This window comes from Pelophylax lessonae (genome assembly GCF_965119305.1).
Source record: "Pelophylax lessonae genome assembly, chromosome: 6".
NCBI classification, from domain to species: Eukaryota; Metazoa; Chordata; class Amphibia; order Anura; family Ranidae; genus Pelophylax; species Pelophylax lessonae.
This window is the reverse complement of record NC_138773.1, coordinates 174400790-174422127: the sequence shown is the minus strand read 5'-3', so window position 1 is coordinate 174422127 and position 21338 is coordinate 174400790. Positions and strand designations below refer to the sequence as shown.

Here is a 21338-nt window from a genome sequence, read left to right as displayed (position 1 = left end):
GACATTAATTATTTTGATTGATTTTTTTAAGGCTGCAATTTTGATTTAATTTGAATCATCATAAGGTGCTAGAATGTAATGCCTTCCTAATGACATTTAAAGTGATTTTAATGACTGTAAATGTCAAGTAGAAACGTTAATTTTTCCAAGCCTCATTGCAAGAACTGGTTAAAGAGCACTCAGTTTTAGCCTTAAAAACTCATGGTGTTAATTGAAGGAGTGATAGATATTTATGAGCTAGGTTCAGATTCTGTCTAGATACATTTGCGTTTTTAGAATGAGATACTAAGATACTGTCCAGGAGGTGCTAACTTTAATTGCTTTACTTTAGATGGTAATGTACTGTTGTTGATAATAAATAATTGCAAAATAACTCTTTCATGTAGTTCTGCTTAAATTCCATGCCAGGCACTGAAATTTACCTTACTAGCTGAGCTGATTTTGACAACCCTGACAAGACCACATCCTTGGCTGACCAAACTGCTAGCTATGGTGGAATAGATGTATCTATACTCTATATTATATAATTGTTCCTGGAGTGATTTACAAACTCAAGGAAGGTCATCATCCCTTATAATCCTGGCTAATAAAATAGTTTTAACCATAGATACTCTTTAATAGCATAGACATATTAGAAAATCTGATACATAGGATATATTTATATCAACACAGAGGCATAAACATTGGGGATATTAGTGATTTTTAACTTCTGTAAATTAGTGTGGATGTTCTTTGTGTAGGGACATCAGATCAAAAGTGTTCTGCACAATAAATAATAACGATAATGCAATATCAAAAAGTATCACATTTTATTAGACTGTTATAATAAAATCAGCACACACTAGGGCCCATTGATAGCACACAAACCAAGTGAGGTATAGCTTATCTTCTATTTATGATGGGACAGCTGTCATGTAGAGAGTTCAGCAGAGTAATATCAATCTACAGTGCAAGCATTTAGCATAATTGTGTCCCCTCAGAGTAGTGACAACCTCATAATAAACACTATTAGGAAAGGTGGGGGGGGGGATTTTACAAGAAATCTCAGTATCAAGATGGAGAGTGGGGTAGTCTAATGCCCTGGTCCCCAACCCTGGTCCTCAGGGCCCACTAACAGGCCAGGTTTGCAAGATAACTGAAATACATCCCAGGTGATATCATTTACTGCTCAGTGATTGCATTACTCTAGTCTGCATCTCCCCAAGGTAATACTTAAAATCTGGCCTGTTAGTGGGCCCTGAGGACCGGAGTTGAGGACCACTGGTCTAATGGATAGAAAGGTCTCCCCTTGTGGGTGGTGGGTAATGTGTTGTTAATAGATAATCCAGGAGTAGCGTCCTAAGGAACTCTCAAGTGAATATTGCACAGTGGCATCGATAGCAATGATAACATCCTCTACCGGAGATCACAGTGTTCATTAACTTGCCAGACTTACTGTTAAGGACCAGACTGCTGGGAAAGTATTCCATAAGTGTGTGCAGGCATTGGTAGGAGCAGTGTTGATAAAAATCAGACTGGGAGTCAGTGTCAGTAGCAGTAATCAGCTATGGAATACTTATCAGGGATCTCAGAAAAAGAAACCAAATATAGGGAAAGAGGAAAACCGCTCCGGTGTGTAAATGTCCAGACAATCAAATAGGGTGCTGGTTAGGTCCGCAATCCCAGCAGCTGTACAGATAGAAGTTAGGCAACCGCACTCCAACTTGAGAGTTTAGGATGAATAAATCTGTTTATTGAAGATTCAAAAATCCATAGTGACAAGAATCAGAGACAGGGGACAAACACAGTTGACGCGTTTCACGAAATCATATTCGCTTAGTCATAACCATTATCTCAGAAAAGACTTACAGTTCATCGATTAATCATCCACATTGGGGGATCACTGTAGCCTGTGAGCGGGTGCCTTCGGTGGTTTGCACTGTCAGTCTCCGACCAGGAAGACACCACTGTGTAGTCAATGTTTCTCTTGATCAATGGTCGACAATGATCCATGGCTATGATACACCTGTGCAGCCTTGAATCCTGTCCTGACTAACGACTGTGTTAGTTCTTAGAGTTCCTGGTTCTCATCACCCTTCTCATTGTAGTTGAGAGTGCTTCATGGGCCGTAGATGGTGCATCCTTTGGTTGACATGTTTCGCCTGCCCACTTTTTGGCAAGCTACTTCAGAGGTTGTCACTACTCTGAAAGGACACTGTAGATTGATATTGCTCTGCTGAGCTCTCTATATGACAGCTGTACCATCATGAATAGAAGACAAGCTATACCTCAGTTGTTTTGTGTGCTATTAATGAGCCCTAGTCTTTTCTGATTTAAATATAGCAACAGTGTTATAGTGGTGAAAGGTGGAGGGATGTACCATGGTTTATCTCCTTCTAAAGATGCTAGTTCCCTGGCTCTCATGCAGCCCTTTGGTTTGATTATATTTGAATCCCCTGACCAAGAGAACCTTTACAAATCTGATTTCATTTCCCTGACCAATTTTTAATTTTGGTTCCATGATTCAGAGAATATTGAAACCAAGGGGAGGTCAGCAATGGAAGCTCACATATTTTTATTGTAACTTTCTTACTCTTAAATTATAACGTACACCAAGAGGGGAACCCTGGTTTGTCTAATACTTTTTCCTAATTCTCAGGTATGTCTTTCCAAGTGAATATAGTATGCTAACACCACAAATTATACACAGTACCATGGCAGTGTACAAAGAAGCAATGAAAAACTTACTGCCCACACCTGCAAAGTCTCATTATTTATTCAATCTTCGGGACTTTTCTCGTGTAATTCAAGGAATTTGCTTATCTCGTCCTGAAACAACCGATTCTCCTTTATTAATCAAGAGGCTGTGGGTTCACGAGGTAAGTCTAATTAACGTTACCTATATATATATATATATATATATATATATATATATATATATATTTATTTTTTTTTTTAGAGAAACTTAGTCAGGTTATCCAAAGAAGAAAATTCAGTAATAGGAAGAGCCTGATAGGCTGAGTCACCTACTGGCTTTGTATATCTTATGGAGACTCCAGTGATCAGATCTCCCTACTTTCATATTACCTAGATAACTTCTAGCACATTTTGGAATCTTGGTTGTTGCAACACATTTTAATGTTCTGACTCCACCTGTAAACTTCTTTGTTATCTGTAGATAAGAAACTATTAGATGGTTCAAATCTCCAAGAGCTATCAAAGCTTTTTAGGATAACAAGGTGCCACATTTCAAAAACACCTGTATGTATCCCTGCGCTGCTGTATCCAAGCAAAATTCACTTTTGGAGAGCTGCTATCACCTTATTGTGCTTCACACAAACAAACACAATTAAAGTAATACTAAAGGCTTAAATTAAAAAAAAAACACAAACATGTTATACTTACTTGCTATGTGATATGGTTTTGCACAGAGCAGCCCTGATCCTTCTCCTTCTCAGGTCCCCTGCCAGCACTTTGGGCTCTTCCCTCCTTCCCCTGCTGAGTGCTCCCATAGCAATCCAGTTGCTATGGGGGCACTCGTGCATGCTCACTCCTGAGCCCTACCGTGTGTGTACATAAGACACACAGGACGGGGATCCCTTCTCAGCCAATGGGCTCCTGCTGTTGTCTCTGAGCCAATGAGGAGGCAGAGAGCTGAGAGAGCAGCTGCTTATTTGCACATCACTGGTTTGAGATCATACTTTGGTAAGCATCGGGGGGGGGGGGGGGTTGGCTGTGGGGGAGCTGCATACTGAATATTTTTTACCTTTATACATAGAATGCATGAAGGTAAATAACCTTCAGGCTTTACAACTACTTTGAAAAATAAACAATTGCAGTACTCCCTTTGCCTATACTGAAACTGTCAAGCAATAATCGTATCAATCTGTGTCACAAAAGAACATAATATAAATGTACACACATATTGTCAGGGCCTGGACTTGAACCTGGCACTTCTGCTGTCTCTGGCAATGACTCTGCTTGCTGAGTCACCCTGGAATGTCGGACAATTCCTTGAATGATCCTGCCTTGAATCTTGTTTGTCTTGAACCTTGAACTCTTTGCTCCTCCCATGAACTTCCTTATTTAAGCCATGTTTCTGCAATTGGTGTTTGCCAGATTATCGTACTCTCTCTGCCAGTATCTCGCTCTTGTCTTTCCTGCTGCTGTCCATACTTTGCTACCACTTGTTACGGATCCTTGGCTTGTTCCTCGACTACGCTTCTGCCTGATTCCAACCTACAACTACTTGTTACTGACCTTTTGGCTTGTTTAATGACTACGCTTCTGTCTGATCCCTACCTGCTTAATCCGCTACTGGACCCTGGCTTGCTCACCTCCTGGTAGGGTGATCCAGAGGTTCCTGACCTGGTGCTAACACACAGCGAAATCCATCTCCACTATCAGGAGCTCTGGTGAACACTGGTTAGTACTTAGACTCCGCACCTCAGCGGAGCCCATGTAATCTGCCAGGGCGACCTGCCAGTCTTCCTATCCTGCTGGTTTCTGTGTAAGCTTCCCACTGCTATAGCAACTGGTCTTTGAGCCTGACCCCTTGATCGTGACACAATAATAAATCCTAAATAAACTTCTAGCAATAAATAGGTGACCTAATATAAATTATGTAATGAACAAAATCTTTATTACATTGTGCACAAAATATCACAATTTTTGTAAAACAAGTCCAAATAGTTAAGCAAGTGCAAACAGTGTAAAAAAATAAAATTTTACAGCGTGTGTGCAAACACTGTTCTTTTTGCCCTCTCTAAATCCACACCCTGTGCTCTTGGTTATGCTTTCACCTGGTAGGATGGACCTCTGTATTATATCAACCAAGCATGAATAGCCTTTAACAGCCACTTCACTCCTCTCTTTCCCAATAGAATAGACCTTAGTGCTCTCCATATATTTGTTTATACACTCAATAAAGATTGAAAACATTCACATGTATGCCAGTCTTACAATCACAGCTTTCAAAATTGTGTCCCAGTCTTCTGCTTACCAGAACCAGTGTCCCATCAAGCGCAAGGAAGTCCTAGGTAATTGATCCACGTGAGCAGAGAAGTTATCACCACTTAGGAAACGTGCCAAGTATCGTAAATGCTAGGGTGACTCCGAACGTTCCCACTTAACACTCTAAGTGAAGTGGCAGGTCTCCTCAAACTCCTGGCCCTTTCAAAAGGGCCTGGAGTCTGAGGTGACCTGCCATCTTGACTGGGACACTGCTAATACTTGCTGGCTGGATCACCAGATGAAAATGGAAGTTAGAGTGGTTCCGGCTGTATGGTTTGCAGGGAGACCTTATTTTCCTTGCACTTGATGTGATCACATATAGCATAGTGGTCAACTGGTTCTGGTAAGCAGAATTTATTACTCACCTAGGGTGTGAAGTGGGAATGTGTTACAATTTACGATACTTGGCACGTTACCAAGTGGTGATAACTTCTCTGCTCACCTGGATCACTTACCTGGGACTTTGTTTCACTCATAGTTTTATGGACATTTATTTCTTCACTAAGAACTTTTTAAAAAAAATTGTTTTTAGCCCTGCACTTTCCTTTATTTATTGTTTTGGAGTATGCATCTTTGCTCTGAGTGCTGGTGGCTCACGATATGCTCTAACGCATTGTTGTTTTTGTTGCTATATCTCTGCCAACTCCACCTGGCGTGATGACCTCATCGGCACTCCCATCTGACATGTTGCTTCCTGATTGGACTTCTTTAGAGATAGCTAACACAACACACTAGCACAGATTGATACATGATTATTGATTGATGGTTTCAGTATAGGCAGAGAGAGCGCTGCACTTGTTGATTTATTAAATGTACCACATTTGTAAATACATAGCAGCTCCTCAAAAAAAAAAAACAAATCTGACTTTTAATATACTACATAACATATACTTGTAAAAAGACAGTCATTTTGAACAAAATCACTTAAAAGCATCCGATAAACGATTGTTTGACATATTTGACATATGTTATTGTAATGTGTATGCTTTCAATGCCACATGTTACACCCCTTCTCCAGCTGATCAGCTAAATTAGTATATCCATCACTCTATTGAACTTCATTATACATAAACTATTACAAGATGAAGAAAAATATTGTTGTACGGATGCTGGTGGTTCAGTGGAGTGGGGATGATGTTATGGAATTTGTAGGCAAAACATAACCCATAACATAACCAGAAAAGCATTATATGTATCTATGAACAAGCAACATAGGTTTAGGAAAACCTTTTATGTCATCAGCTTTCAATATAATATAAAAAAAAGAAACATATAGAAGTATACAGTGGGTACGGAAAGTATTCAGAACCCCTTAAATTTTTCACTCTTTGTTATATTGCAGCCATTTGCTAAAATCATTTAAGTTCATTCTTCTTCCTCATGAATGTACACATAGCACCCCATACTGACAGAAAAACACAGAATTGTTGACACTGAAATATCACATGGTCCTAAGTATTCAGACCCTTTGCTCAGTATTTAGTAGAAGCCCCCTTTTGATCTAATACAGCCAGGAGTCTTTTTGGGAAAGATGCAACAAGTCTTTCACACCTGGATTTGGGGATCCTCTGCCATTCCTCCTTGCAGATCCTCTCCAGTTCTGTCAGGTTGGATGGTAAACGTTGGTGGACAGCCATTTTTAGGTCTCTCCAGAGATGCTCAATTGGGTTTAAGTCAGGGCTCTGGCTGGGCCATTCAAGAACAGTCACGGAGTTGTTGTGAAGCCACTCCTTCATTATTTTAGCTGTGTGCTTAGGGTCATTGTCTTGTTGGAAAGTAAACCTTCGGCCCAGTCTGAGGTCCAGAGCACTCTGGAGAAGGTTTTTGTCCAGGATATCCCTGTACTTGGCCGCATTCATCTTTCCCTCGATTGCAACCAGTCGTCCTGTCCCTGCAGCTGAAAAACACCCCCACAGCATGATGCTGCCACCACCATGCTTCACTGTTGGGACTGTATTGGACAGGTGATGAGCAGTGCCTGGTTTTCTCCACACATACCGCTTAGAATTAAGGCCAAAAAGTTCTATTTTGGTCTCATCAGACCAGAGAATCTTATTTCTCACCATCTTGGAGTCCTTCAGGTGTTTATTAGCAAACTCCATGCAGGCTTTCGTGTGTCTTACACTGAGGAGAGGCTTCCGTCGGGCCACTCTGCCATAAAGCCCCGACTGGTGGAGGGCTGCAGTGATGCTTGACTTTCTACAACTTTCTCCCATCTCCTGACTGCATCTCTGGAGCTCAGCCACAGTGATCTTTGGGTTCCTATTTACCTCTCTCACCAAGGCTCTTCTCCCCCGATAGCTCAGTTTGGCCGGACGGCCAGCTCTAGGAAGGGTTCTGGTCGTCCCAAACGTCTTCCATTTGAGGATTATGGAGGCCACTGTGCTCTTAGGAACCTTAAGTGCAGCAGAAATATTTTTGTAACCTTGGCCAGATCTGTGCCTTGCCACAATTCTGTCTCTGAGCTCTTCGGGCAGTTCCTTTGACCTCATGATTCTCATTTGCTCTGACATGCATTGTGATCTGGAAGGTCTTATATAGACAGGTGTGTGGCTTTCCTAATCAAGTCCAATCAGTATAATCAAACACAGCTGGACTCAAATGAAGGTGTAGAACCATCTCAAGGATGATCAGAAGAAATAGAAAGCACCTGAGTTAAATATATGAGTGTCACAGCAAAGGGTCTGAATACTTAGGACCATGTGATATTTCAGTATTTCTTTTTTCATAAATCTGCAACAATGTCAACAATTCTGTGTTTTTCTGTCAGTATGGGGTGCTATGTGTACATTCATGAGGAAGAAGAATGAACTTAAATGATTTTAGCAAATGGCTGCAATATAACAAAGAGTGAAAAATTTAAGGGGGTCTGAATACTTTCCGTACCCACTGTATATACATAAAATGGTAAATTATCATCTGGTTACACCCAGCACTGGGTGAAAATTTCCACTGCAAAATATATCATATATTTTTTAATCACAATCACATCAAACTATTGGGATGCCTAAAGGAAAGTCGATCATCTACTCATCCCCACTCCACTGAACCACTAGCATCTGCCCAACAATATTTTTATCCATCTTGAAAATATTTTTGTATGATTGGACGCAGTTACTGTTCCTTCCTGGCTCCTTTGATTTTTTTATTTAAAGTTTGTTGAGCTGGATGGTGCCAACAGGGCTAAGCAGAAGGAATTGGCGAAAGTTCAAGCTGTGTATGGCAGACTTTAGTGTTAAGGCTGTAATCATAAAATTGCTTGTCTATCTATTCAAGAACCTAGGATTAAACTCGTATGCCCTAATGATCTTTCCCACTGTGAATATCCCAAGGGTGTAGCTGATGGGACCCAGGTCATAAGCTGTGTATCAGAGCTGCTGTCAGCAGCTTTTTCTACAGTGAATAATGTTTTAAGTGTTACGTTGTTAGTGCTAGGTAAAACATAAACAACGTTAGGTCAACAAAGATAGATACATTTTAATTAACCACAACTGTCACAGGGAAGCTAATTAGAGTGGAATTCTAATAATGGAGGTGCTAAAACAAACCTAAAAATAGAAAATAAGTTGTTTTTATTTGGAGGTGTTACGTATTAGCCTTGTGTGGTTAGGAGAACGATCATAGACTTGGGATTTAGAAAAATTACAATTCGTTATTTCTGTTAACAACTGAGATATAATTTTTTTAAAAGCTGCCTATAGAAGCATACATTCAGAAGCAATCACTGCGGAAGTGAGTGAATATGCAAAGTTTGAACTGAATTTTTCTCTAGACAGAGACGTAAAGTTTTGTGAATGCCTTGAAAAATGCCTTTGCCTGGACTTACCAGCATTCATAGAGTGTTTGCAGTGAAGAGTACACTTCTGTTTTGCAAAGGGTGGAACTTAAGTCAGAAAATGAAGTCCATCTAGATCACTTTAGGCTGGCCCCTTTTGCAGGTATAGCTATGTAAAACATTGGACATAAGTGGCTATACTGTTTAAAATCCAGTAACACACTGTGCCATACCACTCTACACATACTCAGTTGCTTTCCATTTTTAGCACTATGCCAATTGAGAAGCTAAAGGTTGATCTGCTGACAGCCTAAACATGTACTGCTGCTGAGGGGCTCTTGGCTTCAACAAAATGGCAGCCTCCAGCAAGATGAAACAGGAGCAATGCTGGAAGCCATTTACAGCAAACACTAATTTGGTACCATAATTAATAATGGGAAATGTATTGTCCTTCCTAAAGAACTCTTATTTTTTTTATCCAGTTGTTATGGGTAAAGTTCCACTTTAGGAGTTTCGGGACTTTACTTTGCAAACTGGCTGCTTGCCTCTGAGAAAATTGGGTGTGTTAATTGGATATACTCAAAGATTTGCAGCACAAAAAATGGCTATACTTTAATAATTGAACCTAGACAATGTATATTGGCTATAGAATGGAATTAACTTTGCTACCACTGCTTAAGATAATAACAATTATTTCAAGTTGATGCATGTCCGCTGGCCTTGTCAGGATAAATATTTGTGAATAACACTATAATATTTTTTACCCTGTAGATCCTTCGCATTTACTATGACCGACTTGTTGATAATGCAGATCGATCTTGGCTTGTTGGATATATTGAGGAAGTTGTGAAAAGCCACATGAGGGAAGATTTTCATCAACTCTTTCAGCATCTAGATTTTAATAATGATGGCAAGGTTGAGGAGGATGACTTACGCAGTTTAATGTTTTGTGATTTCCATGACCTTAAGAGGGAAGATACAAATTACAAAGAAATAACCAATTTTGATAAACTATATTCAGTTGTGGAAAGCCATTTGGAAGAGTTTAATAACATTAGTAAGAAACCCATGAATTTGGTTTTATTCCGATTCGCGATTGAACACATATGTAGAATATCACGCATTTTGAAACAGCCTCGTAGCCATGCCCTATTAGTTGGCGTGGGTGGAAGTGGCCGTCAGTCAGTCACTCGATTAGCTGTTCACATGGCTGACCAAAAACTTTTCCAAGTGGAAATCTCAAAGAGCTATGGTACTACTGAATGGCGGGAGGACTTAAAACTAATTTTGAGACAGTCTGCTGAGGGGGAAATGCCAGGTGTTTTTCTGTTTACAGACTCACAGATTAAGAAAGAATCTTTCTTGGAAGATATTAATAACTTACTCAATGCTGGAGAAGTTCCAAATCTTTTTGCACCTGATGAGAAACAAGAAATATGTGAAAGAATGCGACAGATAGATAGGCAACGAGATAAACTAAAACAAACTGATGGTAGCCCTCTTGCCCTTTTCAACTTGTTCATTGATCGTTGCCGAGATCAGCTACACATCGTCCTTGCAATGAGTCCTATAGGAGATGCATTCCGAAACCGACTCCGGAAGTTTCCAGCTCTTGTTAACTGCTGTACAATTGATTGGTTTCAGGTAATGTTTAATATCATTAATATTACATTTCGACTAGACATGCATCTATTTATGGCACATGACCGTGTGAAAAAAATACCACAAATAGTCGTGATTTAGGGCTCATTCACACCAGCTTGCACTTTCAAACGTGTGCATGCTGGTGTGCTTTGTGCAGTGGCAGATGATAAAGTGCATTGTTACAATGCATAACATTGTGTACAGTTTTTCCTTTTACTCTTTTTTTTTAACTTTATTGAAGTGTTATGAAATATTGCAGTATGTTCTGACATGCAGTGGTGTAGTGACATGTGATGTGGGTGAGTTTAACTGCGTAAAAATGCATACGTACTGCATTTTCAGCACAATGTACCAACGCACATATATGGTGTGAACAGGGCACATAGAAAACACTTGTGGATCCTGACTTTGTGGTCGTGATGACGCGGCGCCTGGACCGCTTTCTGTGACTTCAGCAGAGAGCAGACTTCAGCCCGCTGTCTGCTGAAAACAGGTCACAGGTGTGCAGAGCAAACTGCACTCCTGTGATCCATAGGAGATGTACAGCCAAACGAGCTTTGGCTGTATATCTCCTTTAAATCAAAACAATGCATGCTATTCAATGAAGCTGCTCAGGTTTCTGCGGTCCATTGTAATTTAAAAAATTACGCACTTCCATTTTTCTTTTCATACGCCATGATGCCCAATAGAATGATATAATGCTATGAACAAAATGCACAAAAGCGGACACAAATAGATGTGAATATGGCACTATTGTGTTGAGTATGTGTAACTGATAATGTGTAATATGCTGTGTACGAACTGGTCAATGCTTCTTGCAAGTGGTGTGCCTGGTAGGACCTAAACACCGCTTTCCAGCACCACGCTATTTTGCTATCCCGTATAGGAAATTGCACTAATGGAGGATATTCTAAACAGCAGAAGATAAGGGGTTTTATTAAAATTCTATGTATATATTAGGAGAAAATGGCTTCAAATGTAATTTTGGGAATGCCCACTCTGAGTTATGTTTCATTAATATTTTTATTTACTTTTTGTTAATACAGAGTTTAACTGCTGTGGTCATCATGGCTTTGTCATACTTGGTTAGTTTTTTTAAAGAATATTCTTTTTCAAACCTGTTTTCTAGACCTGGCCAGAAGATGCACTTCAAGCCGTAGCAACACGCTTTTTAGAAGATATTGAAATGTCAGAAGAAATTAAGAATGGTTGCATTGACATGTGTAAAATCTTCCACACTTCTACCATTAACCTGTCTGAGAAGTTCCGCATGGAGCTACAGAGATATAATTATGTTACACCCACATCTTATTTGGAACTAATCTCTACATTTAAAACATTACTGGAGAAAAAACGATTGTAAGTATTATCACTAGATCAGGCAGATAATTTATTGGATTTTAGTATGAGAGAGCCTAAAGACACAACAAATCACCAATGCAGGGGCAAACCACATTTTAATATATTAACTGATGGTTGTTGTCAGGATTTACAGTGACACAGCAGAAACAACATAATTTAGGACTGAATAGTTGATCAAGAGATAATTCAATTATTTTATAGTGCAAAATGCAGTAAATGGCAGCTACTCCCAAAAGAGTTGTTTTGTCCTTCCTTGCTCCCAGAAAACACATTTTTTAAAAGTGGCGCAGGTTTAAATAATTACTACATTTTATATTGGAATATTTTAGTTTTCCTTTAAAAATTTTCAGTATATTAATCAAAAAGTTTAAAGCGTTTGTTACCCTAGTAAAAAAAAAAGGTCTTGTCCCCTAAAGCATGTAATACAGCACAGTGCTTGTGCTGTGTCATTTGGCACACCGTATCACCTAAAAAACCTGTCTGATTCTGCCTTTTTCTACCCGCCCCTCTGTAAACTGACCACAGTGTATCATGGCTGCTGAGCCCTGACAGCATAGTCAGTTTGTATGCGTTCGTCATCCACAGGTCTCTGTCCTCCTCTGTGCTCCTTTCCCTCCTCCCTCCCTGCCTGTCTGCTCTGTGTCAGTGCCTGCCCCCTCCCCTCCTGCTTCTAATAAAACATTTATTTTTCTCTATAATCCTCTCTGTTCTCTGATTACAAGTGCTCCTGTCTCTGGGTTTTATTCAAAAAATGCCGCCTTTACTGTATTTCAGAGTGTCTCCTGGCGATCACGTGACCAGCTGACTCTCTCTCTCTCTCTCTCCTCTCCTCCTTTCGCCCCGCCTGATGTCAGCAAGGGAATCTTGGTTCTGCCCCCTTCATCTGTCAGATGGGGAGAGGAGAGAGCCAGCTGGTCACGTGATCACTGGGAGCCGCTCTGAAATACGGTAAAGGAGGCTTTTTTTTATAAAACACAGAGACAGGAGCACTTGTAATCAGGGTACAGAGAGGGTTATATAAAGTTGTTAAAGTGGGTTAACAACCACTTTAAGTCTCCATCAATATAAGTTCTCTTCACATAGTCAGTTCACCAATGATTATCGCATGTAATATTTGTGTTTTTTTTTTTAATACTCCTTGTTATAATAAAGTCAATTCATTAGAATATTATCTTGAATTTGAGATAAATACTGCAAAAATTAAAAAATAAAATCACTACAGTTCACAAAACAACCCCACAGATTTGTTGTTTAACTTACAGTATATTACAGGCAGTCAATATAACCAATAAGGAAACTCCGTACTGGCCTATAAGTTAAAATTATACAATGTATTAGTATGGAAGTGTTCTGCCCTGATGTCAGGAATATAAATATGTTGTATCATTTCACTAGAAGGTGATCATTCTTTAAGCCTAGGTTCATACTAGTGCAGTGCGGTTTTAATCATGTTTTCAATGCCATTTTGTAATGCAGCTGCAGTGCAGGTTGGGCTGATTTGGATACATTTTTAGTGCAAGTTTTTACTACTGCAACTCATCCCTGCTGTCAGTGTCACTGATTGTTAAGGAGCTAGTACCTGCCAGTGCCCTAACAACCAGTGACCCATCCCTGATGTTAGTAGCAGGGATTATTCATTGGTTAAGGAGCCTTAAAAAAAAAAAAGGAAATTGGGTCACTCCAAAATCCATACCAGAGCCTTATCCAAGCATACAGCCCAGCAGGCAAGGAAAGGGGGCACAAGCAGGTTCTCTCCCACCTGAACCATACCTGGCCACATGCCCTCAACATGCAAAGGACCCCCCCAGCAAAGCACCTTCTCCCCATGCTGATGAGGACAAGGGCCTCTTTCCCACATCCCTGACCTGGTAGTTGTGGGGGTGCAGGGGGTACCTTTAAAAAGAGGGCCCCAGATCCCGCCACCTTCCATGTGAATTAGTATGGGGTACGTAGTACCCCTATTCATACACCAAAAAAAATATATAATAACACAAATGGTTTGTTTATTAAAAAAAAAACTTGTCCCCGGATGTAAATCTATTTTCAATCATGATAAGTGCCGGCCACCGACCCACACGAAAAAAAATCCCACCAAACATGACCACTCCTTTTGCTAGACACTCGCTGAATGACAGTGTCACTCTCCCCCTGCCGTTTTGTGTAAACAAAGGGGCAGGATCACCCACTGATGTCACCAGGTGACCCTGTCTCATGACAATACTCTGAGACTGGGCAGGGTCATGGGTGACGTGCCATCATAGGGGGCAGAGCCACCCAGTGACATCTCTGGGTGATCCCTATCCCCTTTGATGTCACAGGGCAGAAGAGGAAGCAGTCCTGTCATTCGGCGAGTGTCTAGAGATTGGAGCGGTTGTGTTTGGCCGGTGGTAGCTTTTTGTTTATGCGGGTCGGCGGCTGTTTTTTTATTTGTGATTGATTGGATTTAGGTCAGAGGACATGCTTATTTTTATATTTTTTAGAAAACGACATGTTTATTTTTTTTTTTTTTTTTAGTACATGACTTGTCAAAAACTGTGTTTGTGTTTTTATTTACATTTGTAATTTTTTGGGTGAATGAGTAGGGGTGCTATGTACCTTATACTCATTCAAATGGGGGATGTCTGGGGGATAAAACATATCATGAGAGACTTCAGGAACTTAATATGTACAGTCTAGAGGAAAGAAGGGAAAGGGGAGACATGACTGAGACATGACTGGCGACTAAGGTTCAAAATGGCAGTTTTTTTCCAATATGAAACCATGATCAAGAACACGGGGACATGACCTTAAACTAACTGAAGAAAAGTTTAAAACTAATCTCAGAATATATTATTTTACTGAAAGGGTAGTGGATGCTTGGAATTGACTTCCAGCAGAGGTAGTGAGTCAGTCAACAGTAAATGACTTCAAACATGCTTTGAACAAACAAAGCTCTATACTCAGACAAAAAGTTAACCAAAAAATAAAAAGGGCAGACTCGATGGACCACTTGGTCTTTCTTCTGCCATCACGTTTCTGAGTTTCTAAGGGGACCAGGACCTGGGGGCCCCCCCGGTAAGCTACCCCCCACCCTTATCTTCATCACCATGTGCCCCCCCCCCCCATTGAGGGCATGTGGCCTGGCATGGTTCAGGGGGAAAGGGAGGCGCTCACTTGTTCCCTCCCCTTTTCATGGCCTGCCGACTATATGCTTGAAGAACAGTCTTGTAAGGATTGGGGAAGAGCCCACATCACTTTTTTTGGTTTGGGGTTCCCCTTAAAACCAATACCAGACCTGAAGGGCCTGGTATGGATTGGGGGGGGGGGCAGCTTTTTCCTTTTATGCCAGCTCTTTTGTTTACATTCTGTTGTCAACGGAGAATCCCCCACTGACAGCAGGGATGACTCATCGTTGTTAAGTCGGCGTGTTCTGGCTCTTTAACAACCGACAACTCATCCCTGCTGCGGACAGGATGGATGCTTCTAACAACCAGCACAAATTGCATTGTAAAATGGATCAAAAAAGAATGCAGATGCAATTTTGATGCTTGTCCATTGAAGTCTATGGCTGAAAAAATCGCACTGCATCGCACTAAACTCACTCAAAGTTGGATTGCAGTGCACTGCATCTATGTGACTAGGCTCTATAGAAACTGATGTTATTTCACTTGCAATTGAATGCATTCCCATTCGCATTAAAAATCGCATCAGTGTGAACAAAGCTGAATGGGGGCATACCGAAGATGTTGTCATTGTTTCACAATATTTCTATTTGCCTTCATTCATAGAACAATCTTCATCTGATGTAGTATTCTCTTGTGATAAAACAATGTAAAAATAAAACTAGATTTAAGTGCTAAATCTTGCAAAACATAAATATTTAAGGTATTTGTTAAATAATGCATTTTTTGTGAATTTACTACTTTTTAGATAAATACTGAGTTATTTTAAGGCAAAAATGAATGCAATATTTATCTTGAACTGACCCCACAGACTTATTCTGCTGGTAGTCCTTTGACAGAGTGCATAGAGGCACTGACTATGCAATAGTCTTGGACCTGTCTTGGTATTCTTCAGTAATTTAATATTATTAGGGTAACATTATTTAAACTCTTGCAGAGAAGTAATGAAAATGAAACTGCGATATGAAGTGGGCTTACAAAAGCTGGAATCTGCATCATCCCAAGTCACTACAATGCAAAGTGAGTTGGAAGCTCTCCAGCCAGAGCTGAAGGCTGCCAGCAAAAATGTGAATGATATGATGGTAGTCATTGAGAGAGAGTCAATCGAGGTGGCCAAGACAGAGAAGATTGTGAAAGCAGATGAAGCAGTAGCTAATGAACAAGCATTGGCTGCCAAAGCAATCAAAGATGAATGTGACAGTGAGCTGGCTGCAGCTTTGCCTTTGCTGGAATCTGCTCTGGCTGCTCTGGACACCCTTACTCCACAGGTGGGTATCTCCTGTTCATATTATTTATAAATTGAGGTTTTATCTGGTATACATGTTAAGATATTATAACTGCTATACTAGAAACCAATTCTGTAGATAAGCAGCTGTTTTAGTTTTTCGTTATTATTCATAAAACATTAAAGGAACAAGTTACATTTCATTGACATTCAAAACCTGGCAAAAAATTTGCTGTTTTCTAAAATTGTGAAGGCATTTTACTTGGATAAAGCTATTGTTTACTTAAAATGGTTGTTAAGGCTGAAGGTTTTTTTACCTTCATGCATTCTAAGTAGCTCTACCGGTTCTCCCTCTCCTCATTGGCTGAGACACAGCAGCGGGAGCCGTTGGCTCCTGCTTCTGTCAATCACAGCCAGTGATGCAGGGCCATGCTCTGTGTGTCTTATGGACACACAAAGGCGGCTTGAATCGAGTACACATAAGTGCCCCATAGCAAGTGGCTTGCTATGAGGGCATTCGGCCAGGGAGAGGGGACAGGAGCGCTGGTGGGGGGACCCCAGAGAAGGAGGATCAGGACTGCTCTGTGCAAAATTACTGCACTGAGCGAATAAGCATGACATGTTTATTATTTTACAAAAACAAAACATGAGCCTTTAATATCACTTTAAGGCCTCTTGAACACTGCAGTTTGAAAAAGCCCAGTACAGCTTTTTTTTTTACTGAGTTAAAATACAGCCCATTAATTGTAATGTGCCTATGCACACAGGCACGTAAACAAGTGCCCTGCATTCTTCAGTAAAAATAAAAATAAAAAAATCTGCATTTTTGGTCCGTAATTTACACCTTATGCATGCAAATGCACTTAACTATGCGCAATTGCGCACAAATGTGTGCAAATGCCCATTTACTTACTGTGCAGAACAAGATCTCGAGAATACGTTTTCACGCATTTGTGCGAACGCATATGCACGAAAATACGAGGAAATACATACAAAAAACAAATCTGAAAAAGTAGATGCTCAAACAGGAGTATCATGTGCAAGAGGCCTTATAATAATGTTTGTTTTCAACTGCTTCTGAAAAATGCTAACAGAATTAAAATTAAACGCATAGAGTTTTTTAAAAAAAATGTTTTAAATGGCTGCTTTTATAGAAAATTTCAGTAGTGCATACTTAAATTAATCCATTGCAATTAAATTGCCATACTAGGGTAGGGAAAAAAATCCTAGTTATTATTACCAAGCATCCTTATTTTTTAAAGAGCTACATTCCATTTGGTGTTTCAGTTCAGGTAAAAACAATGTCTGGGTGGGATTTTTTTTTTTTTTTTTTATTGTAATTCAAATTGTGTCATGTGATTAGCAAATCCCACAGCACGTGGCTGAAAGTGTGCAGACCACCTAACATGTTAACACCAGTTCATCTGCTCAGCAGGTACAGTACTGTGCAAAAGTTTTAGACAGAAATGAAGAAATGCTGTAAAGTAAGAATGCTAAGATAGATATCCATAGTGCTGTACCATCAGACAACCACTCCAAACATACAGCCAATGTCATTAGGAACTATCTTCTGCGTTTTGTGGAATTGATGGTTTGGACCCCACAATGCCCTCATTTCAACATCATCGAGTCTGTCTGGGATTACATGAAGAAACAAAGATTTGAGGCAGCTTACATCTACAGAAATTCTGTAGTTAGTTTTCATCCGTCCAGATTTGACGGACCGGATCGGATCGGATGTCAGCGGACATGTCTCCGCTGACATCCGATGCCCCATAGAGATGCATGGGGCATCCGTTCAGATCCATCTGAAAAACTGGCAGGTGGATCTGAACGGTCCGCTAGTGTGAAAGGGGCTATAGGGTAGATTTAGACCCCAGTTTTTTTCATATACAGGGTTGGAGACCATAGCATGACCTGCTTGTCTCATGTAAAGTCCCAAATATTTTATGAAATTAGGGATGGAGGCACTGTGCTATACAGGCCAATTGCCTCATATAAAGTCCCAATCTGTGTTTTACACTGCATCCACCAAGGGGTTGGAGGTGTATGCTTCTCAGCTGGTCGTTTTCAGTTTGTACCATCACAAGAACATAGCTATCAGAGTTTTAAGATACTAGACCAGACATGGATGGGGGTGGGTTGGGGGAGGTTTGGGCTGCTCCCTCCCACCTGCCTCCTATCCATCCATTAGCAGCCATGTGCTCCCAGAGTGGAGACACTTAAATTAAAAGTGTTAGGGACTGCAGGTAAAACAGGGTGCCGTGTAGTGGCCCTGCAGCTTACACATACGTTTGCAAATGCGTGTCAACTAAACCCCTGTTCTTTATTTATATCATGAGACAGGACTACTTGGTTGGTGGCAGACTGGAGGGTGAGTACATCAGACTGGGGGCTGGCTGGCTTCTATGCACCTCTCTTAATCCTTTTCAATTAGTTTTTTTTAGGGTAGATTTAGACATCTCATGGACTGGACTGGTGGATGTTGGTTTTTCTTTTCAAACTGTTTTTATTAAAGCAAAAGGAATGCAGTACAAAACAATACCAATAAACAATATAGGTACATAACAAAAGTGTACATGTTAAAATGACATAATTAACATCAAGCAGTTGCATAACAAACAGAAGAGTAAAGAGGTAAGCTGGGTGCCTCAGTATACAATTACAAAGGGTGGTCACAATGTACAAGAGTGGCTGGGAGCACAGCAAAGAAGGGGTCAGTAGCACAGTGAAAGTCGGTGGTCCAGCCACAACAGGTAAATATGGTAGGTAGTGGTATACTCGAGGCAATGTGGGGGAGAAGGAAAAGGGAAGAATAAGGGGGGCAAGAAGGAAAGTAGGGGGGAATGGATGTTGGTTTTTATGCCCAGTATTGTATGATTTTTTAAGTATTTGAAGTCATTCCATATAGATATAATGTGATATTTGAAGTAATCAGTTTCAAAAGCTAATAGCTGGAAACTGACTTTGGTTTGCAGGGTATTTGTAGGGGTTATTTGAGGTGTAGGTTAGAGCAATAATACAGAATGAGTATGTTTATGTTTTTTAAAAGAGAAGTATGGGAATGGGTTGTTTTTTTTGTTTTTTTTTTAATCGTACTTGCCAAGGTGGATGCTGCATCTGTCCCCTGTCGGCTCTGTCTGAGAAATGAGCAATCAACACTGCCGATCGCTCGATTCTCAGAGCTCCATGAGTTGGTGACTGTCTGTTGAAAACGGGTTACAGGAGTGCAGAACAAACTGCACTCCTGTGATCCACAGGAGAAGTACAGCTAAATGAGCTATTGCTGTACTTCGCCTTTAAAGCAGTATTATATATTTCATCAAATTTTTTAGGGGTTCAAGCAGGCAGTAAGGAGGTGATACAGTGCCACCTCACTGCCTGTCTAATGCTCTTTGAAGGGCGATCTGAATGTGAATTGCTATTCAGAGAGCAAAGCTAGTGTGAATAAACTGTAAGAGTTAAAAGCAGAGGAAGAGATGGACAGAACACACAGACATCCAGCATTTTTTTCTCCCAGTCAGAGTCTGTAAAAAAAACATGATTCTGCTGGTAGAAAGGAATGCATTAGGTCTGTGTTCTGTCTCTCTAACACTGTCACTAAGGCTCTTCAACAGCCTGGTGTCTGAATAAATGCAACATGGATAGCTTGTGACAGAATGTTGGTCCCGTTCTCTTCCTCCATCATCTGCACTAAAAGAACGAATTGTGTCTGTGCTGCTGCAGAACCCCCTTCTTCCTCCTCCCGAAGTAAACACTAGAAAAAAAACTCACAGTGGAGAGCTGAGGGGTCGTTTTAGCTTCTTCCTCTGGAACTAAAGTTAAAATGTGGTGGGAGGGGAAGGAGGAAGGGTTACAGCATGGACAAATCATGATTGGCTAAGACTAAGCAAAGGATTGCAATGCAAAGATTCCTCCCTCCAATTGATGGTCGGGGCACTGGAATAACATCCTCCAGTCCTGCATCTTACAGCTGTGTGCTGTTCTCAGGAAATAACAGGCTGGAGCTGTGTTTTGTACAGGTTGGGAGTGCTGCTTGTATCAGGAGCCAGGTCTACTTGCAGTCAATACAAGCTTACATCTTCCCTGAGGCACACAATGCGCGCTGATGGGGGTGCTGTGAGAAATGTTGGGGGTGCTATTGCAGTCACCTGGCACCATCCCTGCTCATCAGATGCCAGAGTTCATGTGAGAAAAGTCCTCCTGGCTCTATCATATTCTTGAATGAGGAAGTCTGGCAACTCGGATGCTCTTACATAAAAGTACTTTATTTGTTACATGGATACGCAGGTACAGGCTATATGCTGGCGCATTTCAGCTATGGAGCCTTCATCAAAGCACACATATTTGATCTAAAAACTGATATTCATAACAAAACAAGCCCTCAGAAAAGGAGTGGGGATATCTGAATTAGAAACAATCTAGTCAATTAAAAACACATGAAGAAAAAAAAAGGAAGAAACACCGTAGACATATGAGAGACATATCATGGACATTTAGAACATGTTTTCATATTATTCCAACTAGTGTAGCAAAACAATTCATGTTAAAAAAAAGATTTATGTCCATCCTATCGTTCAAGCCATATGGTTTTCTAGTATTGAGGGTATGAATCCACCATACCTCACTTTTAAGCAAAATACGATGAGTATCGCCTCCTCTTGGGGTTTTTTTTAACCTGTTTAGCACCAAGAAAAGAAAAAGTGTCAAGATTGCCGTGGCGTACTTCTTAGAAATGTTTGGACACATTTGAAATATTTTTGGCATTAATTTTAATAGCGTCATTCACTTGTTCTGAGATTCTAACACTCAGCGGGTGTATAGTACATGGTAAAGTGGTTAATAGAGATGAGTGTACCAATACAATTAAATGCACCTCACCCTGAAAAATTCAGTACAGCATTTTCTCAAGAATGGCTTAGGGCTTTAAAGGAGCCAATACATTAAAAACACTTGTTTACAAGTGTCGGCGCCCCTCCCAATATGGCGCCCGGGGCACATGCGCCCCCCCACTTTAGTTTTGGCCCTGAAACCAGGTATAGACTTGGGTGAGAGAGAGATCATTTTACCCCTGTACAAATCATTAGTAAGACCTTATCTGAACAATGCAGTTCAGTTTTGGACCCTAGTTTCAGTTTTGGACCCTAGTTTACAAAAAGGATATCAGAGAAGTAGAGAA

At 40.5% G+C, this 21338-nt stretch overlaps 1 protein-coding gene across 1 annotated transcript in view; it reads left to right on the top strand.

Moving 5' to 3' along the window:
- The window catches only part of DNAH7 (dynein axonemal heavy chain 7), a 368896-nt gene that overhangs the window by 167223 nt on the left and 180335 nt on the right, over positions 1-21338 (top strand). Inside the window, exons 28-31 of the mRNA XM_082262147.1 lie at positions 2639-2858; positions 9539-10411; positions 11541-11770; positions 15872-16202. Of these exons, the coding sequence (XP_082118273.1) occupies positions 2639-2858; positions 9539-10411; positions 11541-11770; positions 15872-16202 (1654 nt within the window). The remainder of the gene's footprint in view (positions 1-2638; positions 2859-9538; positions 10412-11540; positions 11771-15871; positions 16203-21338) is intronic.